Source organism: Lolium rigidum, chromosome 3, assembly GCF_022539505.1.
Source record: "Lolium rigidum isolate FL_2022 chromosome 3, APGP_CSIRO_Lrig_0.1, whole genome shotgun sequence".
Classification (NCBI taxonomy): domain Eukaryota; kingdom Viridiplantae; phylum Streptophyta; class Magnoliopsida; order Poales; family Poaceae; genus Lolium; species Lolium rigidum.
In genome coordinates, this window is record NC_061510.1 from 258,918,716 (window position 1) to 258,939,747 (window position 21,032).

Sequence of the window (21,032 nt, forward strand, 5' to 3'; positions counted from 1 at the left end):
GGAAGCTCGCTCCCGCGGTTTGGCCGTGTCGCGAGCCTCCCGAGTGGATGGTCGACGTGCCTTCCCACCTCACCTCCATTAATCTCTCGCCGGAGAAGCCTGCCCGAAAGGTCGCCCCCATCCTAGGTTCGTCGGTTCCCTCTCACCTCCACACTAAATCCCCGGCATTATTCGATAACACCATACTTCAGTCTGTGCAGTTCATATGCCTTCTCCCAATTGTAAATAGGTTGGTGTCATGCACTGTAAGCTTTCACATGGATGTTTTGCCATCTCAGTGAAATTTTACCTTCCAAAACAACACCTTGTTCAGTAGGCTCAAAAATTCCTGCAAGGTCAGAGTCTTCGTCACTGTTTGTTCCCCCTGAAAGATGCACAGAATAAGTAAAAAATATGGTAATTAACAGGTCAATAGTACACCATGTTTTATTGACAGAATACCTGTTGGGCGATTGTTTGAGGGTTGTGGGCGTATGATAGGTGTGCATGGGAATGAGATTGTGGCAGGTTCAATGTCTTTGTGTTTAGATGGAGTGCTGGTTGTCCGAATGGATTTTTTATACTCACGGTTCTTGTGCAATCGTGAGTCCCTCTGTCCACTTGGCATTAATGAGTACCGTTCCCTGTTCCGCTGTCGTGTCTCTTCTGAAGAATCACGCTGCCGTTTCCTTTCATTATAAGCACTCTTTGATAGGTAGCTCTCCTCGCTATGAAATCCGGAAGATGTAGACACATTGTGCAGTTCTTCGATTGATCTCAAATCTCGCATGTAAGTACCATTTCTATGTAGCCAATCATTTTCGTCATCATCAAGCATAGATGAATTGTTGCATGGACTGTGAAGATTGTTGGTCATGGCGGAATGCGCAGATCCAATCTCCCCCAGTACATACCCCTGCAGACGAACAACGAACAAATAAGCCATAATAATCCCATTATTAGAAATTGTTGCTAAATCAGGTTTATGTACCTTTAGCATGTGTGTTGGTTATGTTGCTCAATGGGGTACGCTGTAAGGCAGCCGACCCTGTGTGAGACGACTGTAGACAGTTAACACCAGTGCGGGTTACGGCCTTCTTTTTCTGGCGGGCTAAATGTTGCCTTCGTATGTACTCCGCTTTCTTATCGTCGGGTAATCGAGCATACCAGCTATGACCACTCTGTTGTGTTTGCACTCCAGGGTTTGTTGTTACATCTGTTCCCGAGGCACACTCATCAGACCGCGAAAACATGGAGTAGATTAAGAGTGATAATTATGAGTAATTGTGCACAGTGATGCGCCAATAATGTTCTTACCAGCTATTTGGGCCAGTGAACCTGATTCCCCAAAGTTTGTTTGTGCTATCAATTTTTCCTGCATCTGACCTGCGAATGAACCTTTCAGACAAAATAACTGCAGGTGCTATCAAAATGTTTGATGTATGAACTAAACATTAGACACTGGCGCTTAGTACCTCCCGCAGGTGTTGTGTATGTTTGCGTGACTCCTGATTGTCCAGTAACTGGTGTATCACAAATCATGTTCTCGTCATTATCAGGGCTAGTTGACTGCTTTTTAAGTTCTCGTGCTTGTCGTCTGCGCTTGGCAATTTCATCTTTATTCTTTGCATAATACTCTCTATTACGTTGCCTCTTCAGCTCTTTAGGATCTGCATATATGGTACAACTTAATCACCTCAATTTAGCAACACCGCATTGAACACATTGACAGTTAATCACCTTGGTTTTGCATGTTTGCAATGTCCAGAAATGAGGCGCTGTCGCAGGTTCAGAATACACTGTTGGACGCAAAATAGGAGCAGTCACGCTAAAGCAATCGGTAAGCTCGGAAGACATATACTATTTTGCAAGTTTTGAGGCAATAGCTATTTCACAGCAATGACTTGAACCACTCCAATATATAGAGCTTGTGACAACAATGACTTCAGGAAGCACTACAAAACATTAAGAGCTTCGTGACAGCGAAAGATTAAATGAATCTGGTTGTTGTATATATTGCACAATTCATAGCTGTATGGAGAAAACCAGACGTAGATGGTAAAATGTATCGGTGTATTGGAAGAAACCCGGGAATGTCCGGCGAGGAACGGCGGACGGCGTGGCGGCGGACACAGGGGAGACAGAGTTGATTGGAACTCGCGGGGAAGTTGGCTTCGGGTGGCGGGAGCAACAGGGCGTCGGGTCGTTTAGAGCATGGCGGCGTGTTCGCGTGGTCGACGACAGGGAGGCCGGCGACGTGAGGGCGGCGGCGTCGTGAGAGAGCGGCGGCGTGTCGCAGCTCCGGCGTATCGGCGAGTTCCCCGTCCGCGTGAGCACGAAGAGGACGGTTTGGAGGAGTCAATCAAAACTTGATCAGCGGGATTGTTTTTGTTTGATTAGCGGGATTGTTTTCTTTGATTAGCGGGAATGTTGCTTGATTTATGGGATTGCTTTAGCGTCCGGGCTGACAATGTGTTTTAGAGAACAATCGTTGTCCGTTGGATGCGATATTGACGGTGTAAATCATTTGGATCACCCCAGTCTGGGTCTTTTAATAGTAGTAGTGATGTATATGCGGTATGTGGTGTATATTTGTCTGCTCACCAACGGTCACATTGATTGGCATTAAATCCTGCCAGGCTGCCCCGCATCGCTCGTTTCCATCTCTTCCCCATCGCCACCCAGCGCCTCCACCTTCCTTCTCTTCCGCACCGAGTGGGGGATGGCCTTCTCCCTGAAACTCCTGCTCGACCCCAGGCCAGGCGGAGAAGAGGGCGACCCCGACCCTAAGGATCTGGCGGCCGGAGTGCTCGCGACGTGTAGGCGAAGATGATCTGGCGGCAGCGGCAGTGCGGCGCTGCGGACCCCGACCCTAAGGATCTGGCGCACCGTCGAGCTCGAGCACGCCTCTTGGCCGGCGGTGATGCCCACCACGGTGCTGCGGGCTAGCTCGCCGACGACGCCGACCCGACCGCGCTCTGGTTGTCCAAGGACAGCAGCGCTAAAGGCGTCCAACCTGGCGGTGCTCGAGGCCGCCGCCGACGCCGACCCGGCCACGCTCGTCGTCGCGCTCCGGTCGCTCAAGGAGCTGATGCAGTGCTTGGCCGCTGTGGGGGCGGCGCCGGCTCTGTCTTCCTCAGCCCACTGGCCCCCGGCAACAAGGTGAGTTGAGGAGGCGTTTGGCCGCGGTGGGGGCGGGGCCTCTTTCAGATTCTCCGGCCAAGCTCCTTGAAGAACCGCATCACTCCTATGGCGGGGCTGAGAATCAGTCGTTCTGTTAGGCCGGCCTTCAACGAGTGCTCCTCGAGCAGGTTCGTTGGATTGTTGCCCGACGTTCCGGTCAACTTCATCTGCCCATGGCACGAGCAGATCTCATCTGGCTATGATTCATGCCGTCCGTTCTGTCCATGTTCTTTGCCAAAAAAAAATTGCCATGTCCGATTTTGATCTTGTTCTTGATTTTCTTTCATTCCATCCATATTTCTAGAGTGTTCAGACTGCTCTATTTTGCATCTGATTCCGGCATTTCGCCCATCCTGTCCATGTTCAATCCTATTTGCATCTGATTCATGTTCTTAGAGTGTTTAGATTGCTTTACGAAAATGAAATTATCTTGTTGATAGTGTCACAGATTTCCCATGAATCATTGTTGCTCCCGTGTATATGTCCCCGTTGAAGCATCAGCTTCCTTGTATGAATTATGGTGTCAGATTTTTTGTGCGACTCTTGACCTCGGATTTCTTGTGTAGATTTTTATGCTTCTGTTTCTGTCAAAAAGATTGCTAAATCTTTGTTTATATACAGGTATGAAATGATATGTGCATGTTGAATCCCCATAAAACAATCGAATCCAAAAAAATTGAATGCGCATGCTGAATCTAGCATGGATAATGCCTTTTTTCTCATGTGCAAAGCTGAGGAATATATTCATTCTTTTAAGAAACCATCATTTCATTTTACTTCCTGGGTGCAACCATTGTGTGGTGGGAATAAGGCTGGGTCAACTCTAATAGTAGCACGCTAATGCTATGAGTATCAAGGATCACAGCTGAGGAATGAATTGATCACTTATCTCAGGTCTGATCTTTAAGTTGTTATCCTAATGGCTACGTTTGTTCCTTCAGATTGCCTAGCTTGATAATTAAATATTGTTTTCATTGCTGAACGTAGCTGAGTTTGACTTTTTTCTGTTCAAGTCACAATCCCTCCAAGAGCACTAGCGGTGAATTCTATAGCATCTTGCGCATAAATCACCCGTGTCTCACTAGTTTGACACATTGTGTAAGTACTCGAGTAGTATTATGGATTAACGCAAAGTTTAATGACTGAGAGAGAAAGCAGATCAAAAGCATGCATGCGCAATAATTTTGCATGTGCAATAACTCTGCACCGACCTGCTTGTGTATTTCATCAGGTATCCAACTAGATACGAAAAGGTAAATCATCTGTATTAATTTCGTGCTATATTAAGTGCTAATCACATAGCACACATTAACGCACACGATTTCGACCTCGCGCGTTGCCAGGTTCCAAACGTCCGGGTCGCTAACTACCTTCCCTATATTTTTTATGAAGTAACCATGTCATTCATGATTTCCGTGTGTTTTATCCTAATTTCATCGGATTGACCTTGTTCTGTGAAACCTAAAAAAATGTAGTATTACATTACCCGCCTGATTTTTAGCATTGTCATACGAATTGTAAATTGGTGCGAACTCTACGGGGTTGTGTGCCAAGGCGCACATCTAAATCTAGTTTTCATAAATGATGGGTGACCTCTGAGGTATATCAAAGGCTGTAGCCAACCGAACCTGCAGAAACAAATGCATCTAGAGGAATAGAAGCAGCCAAATGTATCACATAAGCTAATTGAAGCGTGCAAAATTAGGACAACTAATGCCAAGGACTGCATACATTATACATTATACGAAATTGCATATCTAATGGATGCAAAGTAGCCAAAAACCGTGTAGATGTTGATAGGCTGAACCTGACTTAGGATATAATAACCAGGGTTTTCCGTGTCTCCTCCCTTCCGCACGAGTGCGCCACTCTCGACCACCGGCGCTAGGCCCTCTCGGCATCTAGCACTGCCAGTCCGCCACTGCCTTCAGCAGTCACGCCGAGTACGGGAATGTCTGCCCAACGACATGGACAATTCGAGGGAAGGAAGCGAAGGAGACCAAGGGAAGTGGAAGAGGGCAAGAAAGGCGGCGGCGCTTAGGGCTAACAACTAGGCACCATGAGTAACAGAGGCATCCTACCGGCAAGGAGAGCGGAGGCATCTGAGCCAGATTGGTAGGAGCAGCGGCGGTTGGGGGTCAGGGGTGGAGCAGGGGCAGCTATAGGACGGTGGAGATCGATCGAGTTTGTTCTCTTCGGGTCGGCGGCAGGAACACGTACTGACGTACATAAGTTCGCTTTTCTAAAACCAGAGCGATGTCGCGATGAAGTAGAGCCGTTCCATCACCAGCCAAACGGACAAAATCCCATCAAGTGGGCCCGACGAAAGTGACACGCCAATTCACCAGAGCTGCTCCCAATCCTGTGAGCTTATAGCTCTTTAGAGATGTGATCCATAGAAAGTTGGGATTTCTATTCGAAGAGCGCCTAATCGCACGAATAAGCTTGCACTAACCCGTCAATTTTGGATCTGGTCTAATTCAACCTTAGCTAAGAAGGGCTCGTTTTAGTTTTACTAGCAAAAGTGCCCGTGCGTTGCAGCGGGATAAAATGAAACTCAAATGCTCTAACGAATTACTTCTTCGTTCCACCCTGTACGAAGGTGGTCATATTTTTTTTCCCATCATGTTCGTGACGAATATTATTAATCCTAAGAAGATGAGCTTCCAAGCTCCTCGCTTCACCCACTTGTGACATGATACGTCTCCGACGTATCGATAATTTCTTATGTTCCATGCCATATTATTGATGATACCTACATGTTTTATGCACACTTTATGTCATATTCGTGCATTCATATTCGTGCATTTTCTGGAACTAACCTATTAACAAGATGCCGAAGTGCCGATTCTTTGTTTTCGCTGTTTTTGGTTTCGGAAATCCTAGTAACGAAATATTCTCGGAATTGGACGAAATCAAGACCCGGGGTCCTATTTTTCCCGGAGCCTTCCGGAACACCCGAGAGCCGCCGGAGGAAGCCCCGGGGGCCCCACACCACACCCCGGCGCGGCCGGAGGGGGGCCGCGCCGCCCTATGGTGTGGGCCCCCCGAGCCCCCTCCGAGGCTGCCCTTCCGCCTATTTAAAGCCTCCGTCGCGAAAACCCTGATGCGAAAAACCACGATACGGAAAACCTTCCAGAGCCGCCTCCATCGCGAAGCCAAGATCTGGGGGACAGGAGTCTCTGTTCCGGCACGCCACCGGAACGGGGAAGTGCCCCCGGAAGGCTTCTCCATCGACACCGCTGCCATCTCGACCGCCATCTTCATCACCGCTGCTGCTCCCATGAGGAGGGAGTAGTTCTCCATCGAGGCTCGGGGCTGTACCGGTAGCTATGTGGTTAATATCTCTCCTATGTGCTTCAATACAATAATCTCATGAGCTGCCTTACATGATTGAGATTCATATGATGATGCTTGTAATCTAGATGTCACTATGCTAGTCAAGTGCGTTTTACTTATGTGATCTCCGGAGACTCCTTGTCCCACGTGTGTAAAGGTGACAGTGTGTGCACCGTGTGGGTCTCTTAGGCTATATTTCACAGAATACTTATTCACTGTTATGAATGGCATAGTGAAGTGCTTATTTATATCTCTTTATGATTGCAATGTGTTTGTATCACAATTTATCTATGTGCTACTCTAGCAATGTTATTAAAGTAGTTTTATTCCTCCTACACGGTGTAATGGTGACGGTGTGTGCATCCGTGTTAGTACTTGGTGTATGCTATGATTATGATCTCTTGTAGATTATGAAGTTAACTATTGCTATGATAGTATTGATGTGTATTATTCCTCCTACATAGCATGAAGGTGACAGTGTGCATGCTATGTTAGTACTTGGTTTAGTCTTATTGATCTTTCTTGCACTCTAAGGTTATTTAAATATGAACATTGAATTGTGGAGCTTGTTAACTCCTGCATTGAGGATTCGTGTAATCCTACGCAATGTGTTCATCATCCAACAAGAGTGTAGAGTATGCATTTATCTATTCGTTATGTGATCAAAGTTGAGAGTGTCCACTAGTGAAAGTCTATTCCCTAGGCCTTGTTCCTAAATATCGCTATCGCTGCTCGTTTCTCGTTCTATCGCGTTACTACTGCTGCATTACTACTGCTTGTTTACTGTCCTGGGCAAAGCACTTTTCTGGTGCCGTTGCTACTGCTACTATTTATTCATACCACCTGTATTTCACTATCTTTTCGCCGAACTAGTACACCTATTAGGTGTGTTGGGGACACAAGAGACTTCTTGCTTTGTGGTTGCAGGGTTGCATGAGAGGGATATCTTTGACCTCTTCCTCCCTGAGATCGATAAACCTTGGGTGATCCACTTAAGGGAAACTTGCTGCTGTTCTACAAACCTCTGCTCTTGGAGGCCTAACACTGTCTACAAGAATAGAAGCTCCCGTAGACATCATGACACCGCACACTTTTAATGATTCTGGAGTTTGGACGCCACCTCTACGTAACTTAAACTTGTTTCATGCTCCATCTCTACATTGTATCTCCGCCGACTTGTCATGATGGTGGGCAACACCCTTTAAAAAAACAGGTCACTATTAATATCACCTAGCAGTGGTAGCGTGCGTAATTTTATAATAGGGACAATGTTAAGTCTGATGAAAAAAGAAAATCCTTACTTCGTTACCTTTTAAAGCTTATAAGCCCACCCAGCTTACGATCAAGAAATTCCTAAAATTTTGGGTGAAAATTCTCGAGGTATAATGACAAATCAAGGAGCTCGACTAAACAAAATTGGAGTAGAAGTCTTATGTTATATATGGGTAATCGTTGTGCTATAGTACCTGAATTATATCTCAACCTTCCTATTTTGAAAATAAAAATGGAAAAATAGGAGAGAAAATAAAAATGACAGGGAAAAATATGAGAGAAAAAATCCGAGAGAAGTGAAAGTGACTTTTGACGATTTAGGAAATAAGCCCGGGCGATGCGACCGGTTAATTTATAAAATATCTTTTAGTCCAAAAGAATATTTGTGCTTAGAAGAGATTAAATAATGTTTAAATCATCCAAATTGTTGCACCGATTTACTACATAATATGTTAACCTCTTCTTGCTAACACATATACGGTAAGCATGGTGAATTACTTCAATGAGAACTATTTATTAGTACGTCAATCTTCATTCCATAAGGCAGGTCCATACATAAAACCAAAGGTTGGTAAACTATGTTGCACATACTGTGATTTCGTCAATCTAGTTTTCATAAGTTAGTTTCATAACTTTTCTTCCACGGATGGCGAAATAAGCAAATATGGAATTTATGTTGTAGAAAGCAGTCCAGAAAAATAGAAGCCTGTAAAAATATCTAGAAAATGAAAAATGAACTTGTGAAATGCCCTACTTGACATTTAGATGAGATCATGTAATTACCTCTTCCCCCGTGAGAACTTGGCATTTATGATATATCTAGAAATACTTTAGGCAAATAATAACACTTATTTAAAGTACTATGCAATGTGAATTTTTGAAACCATATTTTATTTTTTTCTTGATAGAATTTTGAGACCATACTCAATCGCTCAAAATTTAGAGTCTAGCACCTAGCCTGCAAAAGGAGATGGCAGGCCGGACCAACTCCTATTAATATGGGCAGACCAAATTAGTTAGGAAGGTTACCAATTGCACACAAAAAAAAATTAATTAGACGATTGCAGATGAAGGTAGCTTTGATCTGCTCGTGTCCTCGCAGAATGAATTCAGAAAAAGAGCCACTACTAAAACACGCAAATTTATCAGCTGAGAATTGACAAAAAGGATCGATAAATCAAGCCCAACACGGCCAGCTTGGTAATCACCTCTTCCAAAATAACTGCAGTCGGCACAGCCTCGACACTTGCCACCGCCGCCGATGATGTCCATCCGAAGCGTGACATGCAAGAAGACAATCAAATCAGAAAAGTTAACTGAAGAAGCAAATCGGCTACTGCTCGAGCTTGACCCGATTTCTTTGCTTTTTTTTTAGCTCACTAGCCATATGCTGGCAGATTCAGGCTAGGATTAAGGGCTGGCAATGGATCGGGTTTGGTCGGGTCGATCTAAACTAGACCCATGCCCATCACCCTTATCGGGTACACCTGTGACCCACGACCCTACCTATGGGTAAGGAACGAGACCCATGCCCAAACCCATCGAGCAACCCGACCCTATCGGGCAACCCATCGGGTACAAAAAATGAAGAGTTTGACGCAACCAAATATCTAGAACACATCGGTACATTGTTGGGATGTCAGGATAAAGAGTGGTGTATTCCCGTTCATGGCTTTGTGACTGAAAGTAGTACTAATATGCACATATTTGGTGTCTAGATAAAAGAGCTTTGTGTGTAAATGATGTATATTGTCTACATGTATAATGTATGTGTATCATAGCTTACGTACCATATAAAATTATGCAATTATTTTAATTAGTAATATTAATCGGGTGACCCATCGGGTAACCCGTGGGCATAGACTGATACCCATACCCGACCCACGACTAATCGGGTTGCCCATGAGTTATTTCCATGGGCGAACATCGGGACCCATACCCTACCCATTTGGGTCGGGTGCCCATGGGCAGACGTACCCATGGGTCGAATTGCCGGCTTGAGCTAGGATGTGTACCCGGAAGAGAGAGGAAAAACATGTTGCTAAGGTGATCCTGGATCCTTTTAAAATCGGAGATACATCCAAATCAGTTCTTGCGCTTTCTATCATTTTTTCTTTGTTGAGGAAAAGAAAATAAAATACTTTATGAAAGTTGGGTTTTCATAAAAAAAAAGTTGGGGATCATGATAATGGGCTGATTGGGCCGTATATCTTCCCGAAGGCTAACCATGAATCCAATTAACTGGATTTGATGCCGGATCCGATAACCGACATAAAACACCACATTGGATTGGACTTGGACGATGCGTTCTTCAAGGTCTCAAAAAAGGTTGGGCATTGCCTGCCACGGCGGTGCATAGCGTTTCCGCGTCTCCTCTGATACCGCCTCTTCCCGTCTCCGACGGCGCTCCCTCGCTCTTCCCTGATACCGTGGAGAAAGAGGCCTGGTTTTCGATGCTCGTGTAGTTCGAGAAGCGGAAGATCTGAGAGGACTCTGCAGGCGCCGCGGCATGGTACGGTTTCTTCCCTCCCCGTTCTACGCAGGGCGCCCTTTCGCTTTCTTTCTTCTCCTGTCGGGTTTCTCGAGGTTCCCCCCTCTCCGTGGCAGCGGCGGGGCTGGTTCAGATTCGCAACATGGTGCTGTGTAGGAGTAATTGGAGCGATTTATTTTTAGGTTCTGTCTGTGTTTAGAGAGTTGAGATTATTTGGAATTTTATTTAGTTATTATAGCCTTATAGCTAGGCCTCGCGCGCGACCATTGCTAATCCGAGAAAACTTTTTCGTTAATGTGGATTTTTATGTGCAGGATGTTGTGTGCGAGGAGTGTGGAGATGCTGGCTTCAGAGAACTTTTGCTGCGCTGCAGCAAATGCAAGAACGCTGCAAGGCATGGGTACGCTTCTCGGTCGTGCTAAAATTCTCATCTTAGCTGTCATCGTTATGCCCTCTATTTCCGTCTAAAAAATCTAGATTATAGGGTTTCACTTCTACTATAGGATAACTTATAGACGTAGATCGACCCCATGGTATATTCCACAATCTTGTGGAAAAATGTTTTATCTAGTTTCTCCAGTTTATTCATGTGAATATTGTTCCAGGCTAAAAGGGGGTTATATACCTATACTATCCTCTCGGCGGAGAGTGGACAAAGCTACATGTAGCTCTTTATTTTCAAACACTCAAAATTCGTATTTTAAAGTTCCAAAACAAAATTCAAGAGTGGCCAATGATATATACTATAGAGGTAAAGGAGAGGGACATAATTCTCTCGCCCACCTATTTTTTGGGTCTCCTACCCCCCGTCGCTCTCACCCATGGCGACTCGGGGGCGACTCCTCCCCCTAACCCTAGCGCCGTCGACGGCGCCTCCTCCCCAGCGCTTCCCCAGGTCCTGGCAGCGGATTTGGGCGGGGTCTGGTGAGGCGCCGGCATGCGTGTGGCGTTGCGACCCGGCGAGCGGTGGTGGGTGCCTCCGGCGGCGTGCCATGCCGGCGGCGGAGGTGTGGGTCGGGAAGGTTTGGATGGGTGCAAACCGTAGGTCCTCTTCTCCTTGCCTTCTCCGTGGTGTTGGCTGCCGGCGGTGGAGGGCCGGCTGTTGGGTTGCGGCGTTGCCTAGGCGTGGGCGGTGTCTTCGGACTTTGCGATCTGTGCTTGGTGTCTCCGGCCGGCAACCTTGGCCAGCCTGGGATGGTCAGCGGCGTGGGGGCCTGACCTGAATAAAGGTGGCGTTCCTAGGGTTTCTTTTGTGCGAAGATGAAGACCTGCCTAAGGCATGCCCTTCTTGATCTGGCCGGAGTGTGAGTTCCAGAAACAGCCTGGAGTTTGCTGCATCGGGTGGTATTCGGTCGTGCGCACCCATGCTTTTATTACAGACGTTTGGTTCTGGAGGGAGTGGCGCGAAGCTATGTTCTTTGTTGTCATCAGGTGACATTTTGGTCCATGGTGAAGTCAAAAGAAGATAATATCATGAAGGACGGATTGGAGGACTAGCTAAGGGAGGTTCAAGTCTTTGTGCTGTTGAGGGACTTGCTTGGTGTTCTGGGCTTCGCAACAGCGGTATGAAAGTGGGGGCGACAGCACAGGTGAAGTTCAACTTTAGAGTTTTACCTTTCAGGGTGAAAATCCAAGGTGTGGCCTTAATTGGTTGTGCCTGGCAATGACCTTGTTGAAGGCATTGTTTTGAGAGCTAGGACTATTTCAGGGTGAAAACCTAAGATCTTTGATCAGGCGACGACGGTGCTGGTGCACTGTTTCCTTCTTGAAGACGTCGCTTTTGGAGAGTCTGAATTTTAGGTGTTGTCTTTTATTTCTTAGTTTTTTCTCTTTTTTGGCTATGTGCCTGCTATTAGGCTCGGTGTAATTGGTATCTTTTGATATTAATATAATTATCGAAAGAAAAAATATACTATAGATGTGCAAAATCTCAATCTAAGCTAGATATGAAACTGAATAGAAACACATGGAAACCGAAGGTAACAGAGAGAAAGAGGTAAACAAAAGTATAATAATAATAGAGTAAATTATGATTGCACGCAGGGATTTTTTATTTCCATGTAGTTCTATGAAGAGCCAAATCTCTAAGAACATTACAATTATTTAAGTTTCCTTTTCCCGCTTCCTCTAGGTCAACTTTGGTTGCCCTTGCTAGCATTTTTCGTACTATTTAGGATTCGACAATTAACGGGTGCTTTAAGAGGCCTTTGGTGGATGCCCAAACCACCTTAGTTGGTGTTTGATAAGATCTTCGATCGGCGCTACCCCTACCCTATCATTTATTACTTCTTCTTAATTCGCTTCTCTCTTGTATGCACATCTCAGTGACACTCATTTGTTAGATGCGGTGTCCTTTAGTGGGCCAACATTTTGCTCCATATAGTATTGTACGCCTGAATGCCTGATTGTTGTCCTATAGAACTTACCTCTTAGTTTTTGAGATCTCGTGCTTAACGCCACTTCATCCACCTTGCTTTGATCTTGTAGCTAGCATCCTCATTGATACAATCATTGCTTTGTGGCATTGACCCCAAGTACCGAATCGTGTCCCTCTTAGGAACTATTTCTCATTCTATACTGACCTTTCCCTCTTCACTCCCAACTCCACTAAAATTACACCTCATATACTCGGTTTCAGTCCTACTAAGTCAAAACCCCTTGGATTCCAAAGTCTGACTCCATGCTCTAATTTTGTATTGACACCCACCCTAATTTCATTTGCTAGCACCACATCATTAGCAAACAGCATACACCACTGAAATATCTCGTACTATATCCTTCGGGCATCTCATGCGTAACTAAGCCAGAAATGTATGGGCTCGTTGATCCTTGATGTAGTCCTATCGTGATTGCAAAGGTATCAATCTATCTATCACCTACGTGAATACTTGTCACAACATTATAGTACATATCTTAGACGAGAGACCAAGGGTAATGTACTTTTTGTTTCTCTGGTGCCCACCAAATGACCATCCTTGGTATTTTGTCATGTGCTTTCTACAATTCGATGAAAATCATATGTAGGTCATTATTTTACTCCCTATATCGCTCCATAAGCTGGCAAAGCAAAAAAAAACAACGCCCAAGAAACAAAACCATGTTTTTAGTTGACATACATCATTTTCTCAAACATGCTCGATAGCCTCGCATCTTGATGTATACTCAGTCGCTACCAAGGAACGCCTTCCACATCCAAAGTTTACAATTACTCCTAGCGAGGGACAATGACCATTGAAGAGATGAATGGATTGTGAGAGATTGATTTACTTTAACTTGCTCATTTGTGACATTTGACATTGTCATGTGCTCTCTCCTAGATACGTATTCCCTTTTTGAGGAAACGGCAAATGGTAGAGGCTAGGGTTCTACCGGAGCGGGGACGTAGATTGTAGGGGTGGAAGTGTTGTGAGCGGGGGAGGGAAGGGCGGCGCCGGCGGCAGGGCGCCGTCGCGGAGGCTGAGGAGGCGGCAGCTAGGGATTGCGGCGGCGGAGGCAGGAGAAGGCCGACTCCTCTGGGAGTCGGCAATAATGTTGTTGCTTATTGCTTAATCGTAAAAGTCTGATTACAACTCTTTATATAATAAAATAACTGGGCTAAGCCCCTAATTTCCACTATTGGGCCTCTTCCTGGAATAGGAGATGCCGACCATAACAGCAAATCCTTTCTTGACATGTGAAAGGATGTCTACGATAAAGTTTTATCCCCTACTATCATCTTAAAGAATAGGACAAGCTGTATCTCTTACTTAACATGGTTTCTTGTTTTGCAGATATTGCTTGGATGCGGTAATCTTTGATTTGGCAGTGGAGTGGTTGTGCAGTGGTTGTATCCCAAAACACAATGAAGCCATTAAATCATTAGAAGAGGTGTCTAATCAAAGGCAACTTAGTAACGCCCAGGTGGGTTGCTCTATGATTAGTGAACCAACTGTGGACAACGAGAAGTTAATTAAGGCCCGAGGACTTTGTACAACTAGACCACACCAGAAAAGAAATGATCGTGTGGATGGAAGTACTAAACATTTCCCGAGTGGAGACGCATCCAATCGGGGACAATGTACAGACAAGCCACACAACGAAACAAGAGATGGTAGTGATGCAACCATTGCACAATTTTGTAGTGGAGACGCATTAGATTCGTGTGAAGTCTTCGTCGGGGATACACCCAACCACAAAAATTGTGAGAAGGAAGGGGAGGATAGAAATGGACACTTAACTTGGGCCGTGGAGACTTCTGATGGTTCAAGTGATCCGCCTTTGGATCATGTTTTAGAATTTGAACTCAATAATTCGGAAAAGGCAATGGATGGTAATAAACTTGTTTCTAATTCCGTGGACTGTACCGATCTCTCAAGTGTAAGGAGTGGCTACTCTGCTTCATTGAAGTGTGTGGAGGGTCTGGAGCAAGTGGGTTTGTCAGTGAACGGGGAGAAATCTGAACCAGTGAAGGCAGATAAAGGATTGGAGAAGAGTGTTGTGGCATCAAAGTTTGCACCAAATTGTTCAAAGCTGATCCAAGGATCAGATCTGAAGACAGGGAGTGCACATGTCTTGAATCCTCTAAAGCAAAGTTTGGGTTCCTGGTCAATGGTACCCATGCGATCAAGTCCCTCAAATGAACTAGAAGACGTGGCTGTTCAGAAAAATAGTGCTGAAAGAACAAGGTGCTTGGTGGATGAGGAAACCAACACGCCTTCAATGGAGAATCTCATTGTATTACAACCCTCTATGACAAATGAATTCTTGGTTTCCGATGAAGGCGACTCGGATAAAGCAAGTAGAATATCAGATGAGGTTTTATTGAGCACCAAAGGCAAGAGGATGCCAAGGCGAATGAGTGGTGACACAGAGATAGATAGCTCCTACAAGGTAAATGGAATTTCAAATCTTGAGTCAGCAAAGGGTGACCTGGATGCAAGAAACCTCCAACGTAATGCAGGACAACCGTCATCTCTTGATGTCAAAAAGGCGGTATTACAAGGAGCCATTAATAGCGAGTTATTATCTTCCAAGTTTGTTGGTCCATGCGAGTCAACAAAAATTAACCCTAGAAAGCGTAAACAAGCAGAAATCTATACTCCAGATGGATCGAAATATCGGAAAACTACTATTACAAATAAGAACGAAATTGCTAATGATGCACAGTCAAAATGTGGTAGACCTGCACTAGCAACATCATTGAGAGATGGTCAGAACATGCCCAGGGAAGACAATGGTGGGAATGATAAAGTTATTGGGCACTCCAAGAAGAGAAAATATAAGAAAATGGACACACGGCCCCTTGATAAACCTTATTGGACGTATGTTACATGCTCTTTCTTCCTTTCTGGAGTTCAGCTTTCATACATTTTTCAGTCAAGTGCTAATATGTTATCTCTTTATTGTGATAGTGGAATCATGAAGATTGACAAGAACTATATTCCATTGGCTGCACACCTGTCAACCAAATCATGCAAGAAGGTGCAGGAACAGTCAACATCATTGCCACCAATAATAAAAGTAACCAAAGTTTCTACATCGAAAACATGTCTGAAACACTTGGAGGCATCGATGACCTCAGCTGACAGTATTGGCTTGTATTTCTTTTCAAGTGATATGAGGTTTGTTGAGCCTGTAAATATTAGCATATCTTATTCCTTCCGCACAAACTGGGGTCTGATGTTCTTTGCTTCTCTAGGCCAAATAAAGAGCTGGATCAGCTAGTGAAGCATGTCGCTGATAGTGGTATCGTTCTAGAAGCTATTGTTGGTTTGGCCAAGCTGTTTATCGTCCCTTCTTTGATCCTACCAGAGGAATATCAGAGTAAGTCATTTTCCAGATCTCATCATTCTAATTTATGAGTATTATATTGTGTAATGTAGCTCTGCATGATCTTCCGTAGTGGTATTATATTGTGCCTAATCAACACGGGCACCTACTAATGTAGAAAAGCTGCAATGCTATTATATTGTGTAATGCAGCTCTGCATGATTTTCCGTACAGTCTACTTCAACATTCTCTTGTTTGTCACAGTCGAGTATGGGTTCAGAATAAGCCCTATTCCATGTCAAAATATTTTGGCAATAATTTGTCAATCACTAATTAGTTTCTGCCTGGTTGTAGCGTTCCAGGGGAAACCCTATTTGTGGGGAGTGTGCCAAGAAAAGATAAAGATCAAAAGATTAGCTCCAGTGGAACAAATATTGTACAACACAACGTTTAAGGGTGATCATGTCCAAGAACAGCATGTCTTGGGCCAGCAAAACAAGGCGCAAGACGACACCCTGGACCAAGTTGTGCATCCCGAGAATCAATGCTTGCTAGATGCAAACCAAGAAGTAGGAGAGGAAACGTTGTCTGGTAATGGTCGACTTCCCTTAGTTGACATGGGAGACGGAGTTTCTGCAAATATCAGCCCAGCTGATCATGGACAGCCCTGCTCAAATCCAGAAGCTCCGTCACTCAAACTCTGTGGCCTTGTTGTGTCACGGACACCAAGATCCGCGCAACTCATCCAGGAGATGCAGAAGGAAGGCGCATTACTGTTTGCTGTGCAGCAGGTGATGGCAGAGCCTGGGTCACTGGCGAAGGGTCAGAACATGTCCACCGCAATCACGCTGTCGTCTGTAATGAGCATAACCTGAATTATGGTGGTTACGCTTACGCCGCCGAACAGTGGTCTCTCTTAGTGTAGAAAATGAGCTCTTAGCTTTAGTGCTCGTTGTGCCCCAGCCTTCTATCGTTCTATGTATATCTTTGTATCTGTTCGCTATGTATACCAAACTGCGGTGGTCTTCGACTCGGTAGGGTGTATTGCCTGAAGCAGTATTTCTGTCTGGTTATACTACCTTCAGGTCTATGACTTAGCTTACTTTGGTAGTTTGGTGTAGGGCTAGCTGTGAGGTCAGGTGAAAGATTATACTGTATAAGCATTGTCCCTGTACTAGATAGGAATATGATCATTTGCAGAACTTCTCTTTAAAATTTGATTATTTGCCACATTGACTGCCACATGTTAGTGACACATGGGGTGGCAAATAATCAAAAACTGCCACCGGTTTATCGTTTATTAGCATGATGCGGATACTAATTTTTGTTCAACCTTCCTTCATGTGAACTTCCAGTCTGTTATGTCCCAATTGTTGGCAGCAAGAATCTCTGTTCGCGTGTTTCGAGTTTCGAGCCAATCTAGATTGTTGGAGCTGCCATGTTCATATGTGTGTGCCACCAAGATCCGCCGTATAACGATTCAGTGCCTGGCATATGAATATATGATCCATGTAGTACATAAATCAAAATATATGAACATATGAACAGGATGTGACTCTTCACCGAGAAGCATCATCACAAATTAAGAAACGTCGACATGAACAGCAAATTGACAAAATATATAGTCAAAATTGTGTAACCAATCCATTATTTGGTATCATGTAGAAAAGATTTGCTAGATCAACAAGGCTTGAGAAGCATCTATGAGCTAAGGATGTTCAGGAGTGAAACCCTGCTCTGGATCAACCTCCTGAACAGAGGCTCAACGTTGTTCTGAAGATCTACCACGCCGCGCTCTAGCGTTTGCAACTGCGCCTCCTCGCAGACGACCCTCCTTTTCTGGAACCTCTTTGAGACAAGCGACCATCTGCTTCCATTGGTGGCCACGATCTGCTTCGGTAAGAGGCGAGATGCGGATTCAAGCAGAGAGACCGCCATCTCTCTTGCTTCTGATAGTAGCATGATCGTCCTGCAACCTTCGTCCATAGCTTTGCTGTTTGTGATCTTCTTGAAAGGCTTTTGTGCCTTCTTCGCGAGGCGAATGAAAGACTCGATCTTGAGCTGAATGGCCGCGTCATTTCCTCTCTTGAGAGTAAGCTGCAGCTCCTGGATGCTCGTCTTCAGCTCTGCTAAACTCTCTTGCATGGCATCGCAGAGATCAACGAGGACCAGTGATCTGTCGAGCTCTTCCTCAACCAGTTTCCTTTTCAGGGGCAAGGAGAGGCCAACTTGGTTGCTAGGCAAGCTCATAATATCTTCTATGCAGTCGTAGGTGTTTCCAAGCCTTCTCAGACCATCACAAATTGAGCCGATGGTTGCGGAAGGCGAGGAGATGCGTGTTTGCAATCCCTGCAGCTCCACCTCCACTCTGGATTCGGTGGAGTGGAGAATAGAAGGCAAACTTGCGGATCTTTGATGGCAGGCCATGTTTCTAGTGGATGAACTGATGATGTTTTTTCTGTTTGAGATGGAAGAGGAAGTGAAGAACTGATGCACTTTGCTGGTGCTCAATCCATTGTATCGCAATCTATTTATAGTCAACAACCAAAATGAATAATGGAGCAAGTTTTCCGCTGCGGCTTAATCATCTGCCACTAAGGCAAAACTGATGCTTTCTTATTCTGGTTAGTGCAACTGGCAGCAATAAGTGAGATCGAGTCCAGGGCGTGTACATGTTTCATCTATAGATGGCAAAGTATCCGCACGAGTGATTTATCTCATAATACAGATCGGCAAATTATTGATTGCTGAAAGACCTAGGTGGCTTCACCTCTGGCAGTCTGGCAATTTGGTTCTCAACTTATGTCAGTTGCACCTGCGCCTCAACCCCCGTGCACCATTTTTGCCTTCTGGGAAAGTCTGCTAGCGTCAACCTGATCCACCACACATGCATTAGTATCCTAACGATCATTTCTCAGCTAAAGTTGATTTTTTGGAAAAACCTTTTAGAAAAAACAGAGGACAAAAAAAAGGGAAACTTCCTTTTGTTTTTTCAACGGAAAAGTTTTAACTAATATTGCAAGGGTTAGGTAGGCGTGAACAAAAAGAGTTCAAAGTCGATCCTTGCTTTTGTGATGCTCATCTATCTCATTTACTTTTCAAAACAATGTTTTGATTAAAACTCCAACATTGTTCATGGATTAATAGTAGCTAAACTTATATACAAAATAACAGGATCCCACAGGATGCTCTTTAAATGACTCAATCAAAGATCTTTTTATTTTTTTAGTTACTGATTTTTTTGTGGGATTCACTCCACCCACGGTTGGGAACTAGTAAAAGAAAATAAGTACTCCCTCCGGTTCATATTAATTGACTCTAATATGGATGTATCTAGACACATTTTAGTTCTAGATACATCCATATTGGAGTCAATTAATATGTATCGGAGGGAGTAATATTTTTTAATCAAAGTAGATAGCACCACAAAACATAGAACGCTCAATAACGAAGTCTTAATTTTTTTTCATATGCATTGGCATTTGATATACCTCGTATCTATGAATTTTAAAGTTTATTATCTTAGGGCTCCTTTGATTCACAGGATAGAAAAATCGTAGGAATAGAAAAAGCATATGATTGAGATGTCATGGCTAGTTGAATCATATAACAAGATAAGCTATGTTTGATTATGCCAAAGGAAATTTTTCATTATGTATGATCTAATGTTTTATTCCTATAGGATTTGCACTACAAGATTCCAACATGATTAGTTCCTATAGGATATATTCCTATGAATCCAATAACTAGTGTAGGAAAAATTTCCATATGATATAAATCCTACACAATTCCTATATGAATCCTATGAATCAAAGAAGCCCTTAATGTTCAAAATATTTGCAACGTATCATAATTTTCCACCAATGTTTAAATTTAAGGAAGTTCTCACGAAGTCCCATTGCTTTGGTATCTCTAGTTCTGAAAAGAGAGAATTCCTTATTTGACACTACTTAAAGTTTCAATTCCTTATTTGGCACTGGAAAACTTTTTCTTCCCTTTTTTACATGTAAACTTCATTTTCTTCCCTATACGACACTCTAGTGCATTCCAAGCGCTAACGGTGTTAGCTTGGGATGTAAAATGATGTTGTTGTCCCTAGTTCAATATGTGACTCTTTTTTTGGATGACAAAAGTAGCAGTACCCAGGCAGAGAACTCTCGATAGAAGTTGGCTCAAGTTGATTGAAGGCAGTTCTTGATCTGCAGTTCTGCACTTGTGCATGTATGGCAGCAGTAATTGTACAACAATAAAAAATAAAAAATGCATAACTGGTGAAATAAAACAGAAAAAGGCTGCAGCTAACTGCGCGTGCATGCAAGTGCCTAGCTGCGCGCGTGCTTGTGCATATAGCAAAAAAGCAAAGACGAGGTAGATGCTAGCTGGGTCGCATGCATACGGCAAGCTGACCTTGCTTGGAGAAAAACCCACCTGGACTGCTACGTGCGCGGAGATTAACTACTAGCTGGTTAGGGGCGCTGGACGACAGTTTCTGCAGCGACGCAAGTGTTTTCTTTTTCCCCCAGTTTCATCTGTGTCGATTGAGGAAAGGGTATAATAGTCTAAGAAAAACAATGATAACAGTGTGAGTTAACAGAATTGACGGCAGTGTCATATAGGGAAAGAAATGAAGTTTACCTGTCAAGAAGGGAAGAAAAAGTTTTTTAGAGCCAAATAAGGAACTGAAAGTTTATGTAGTGTCAAATAAGGAATTCTCTCTTCTGAAAAAAAGGAAACCCTTTATTCGTATTTTGTATTTTCATGAACCTTTTGGAACTCAAGCAATTTAGAGATTTCGCCACATCACTATTTATGGAAAACAAAGATTTCAAGACCTAACTGGAGGCCGTGGGCCCCCATGTGTGGCCCACCATGCCAGCCACGCCGATGATGGCTTCGAGTCCCTCGGCCGTCTAATCGACTTCATATTGACGCACATGTCACCTTCTTCTTAAAACCACTTATATAAGTCCTCGTTTTCGCGACTACCGAAGAGAGATAGCGCCACAATAGAAACATCCCC

The 21,032-nt window shown here is 44.2% G+C and overlaps 1 protein-coding gene across 2 annotated transcripts; it reads left to right on the forward strand.

The window, feature by feature from the left end:
* The first annotated feature begins 10,070 nt into the window (after positions 1-10,070).
* On the forward strand, positions 10,071-17,312 carry LOC124699378. 2 transcript variants are annotated; one of them, XM_047231695.1, is made up of 7 exons: positions 10,129-10,169; positions 10,210-10,285; positions 10,579-10,664; positions 14,035-15,564; positions 15,655-15,864; positions 15,942-16,066; positions 16,367-17,312. In XM_047231695.1, exons 2-7 carry the CDS (start codon positions 10,283-10,285, stop codon positions 16,885-16,887), a joined length of 2,475 nt encoding a protein of 824 aa, XP_047087651.1. In that variant the 5' UTR covers positions 10,129-10,169; positions 10,210-10,282; the 3' UTR covers positions 16,888-17,312. The 2 variants fall into 2 exon arrangements, with proteins under 2 accessions (XP_047087650.1, XP_047087651.1); XM_047231694.1 differs by having other exon boundaries at positions 10,071-10,285.
* Positions 17,313-21,032: the final 3,720 nt, after the last annotated feature.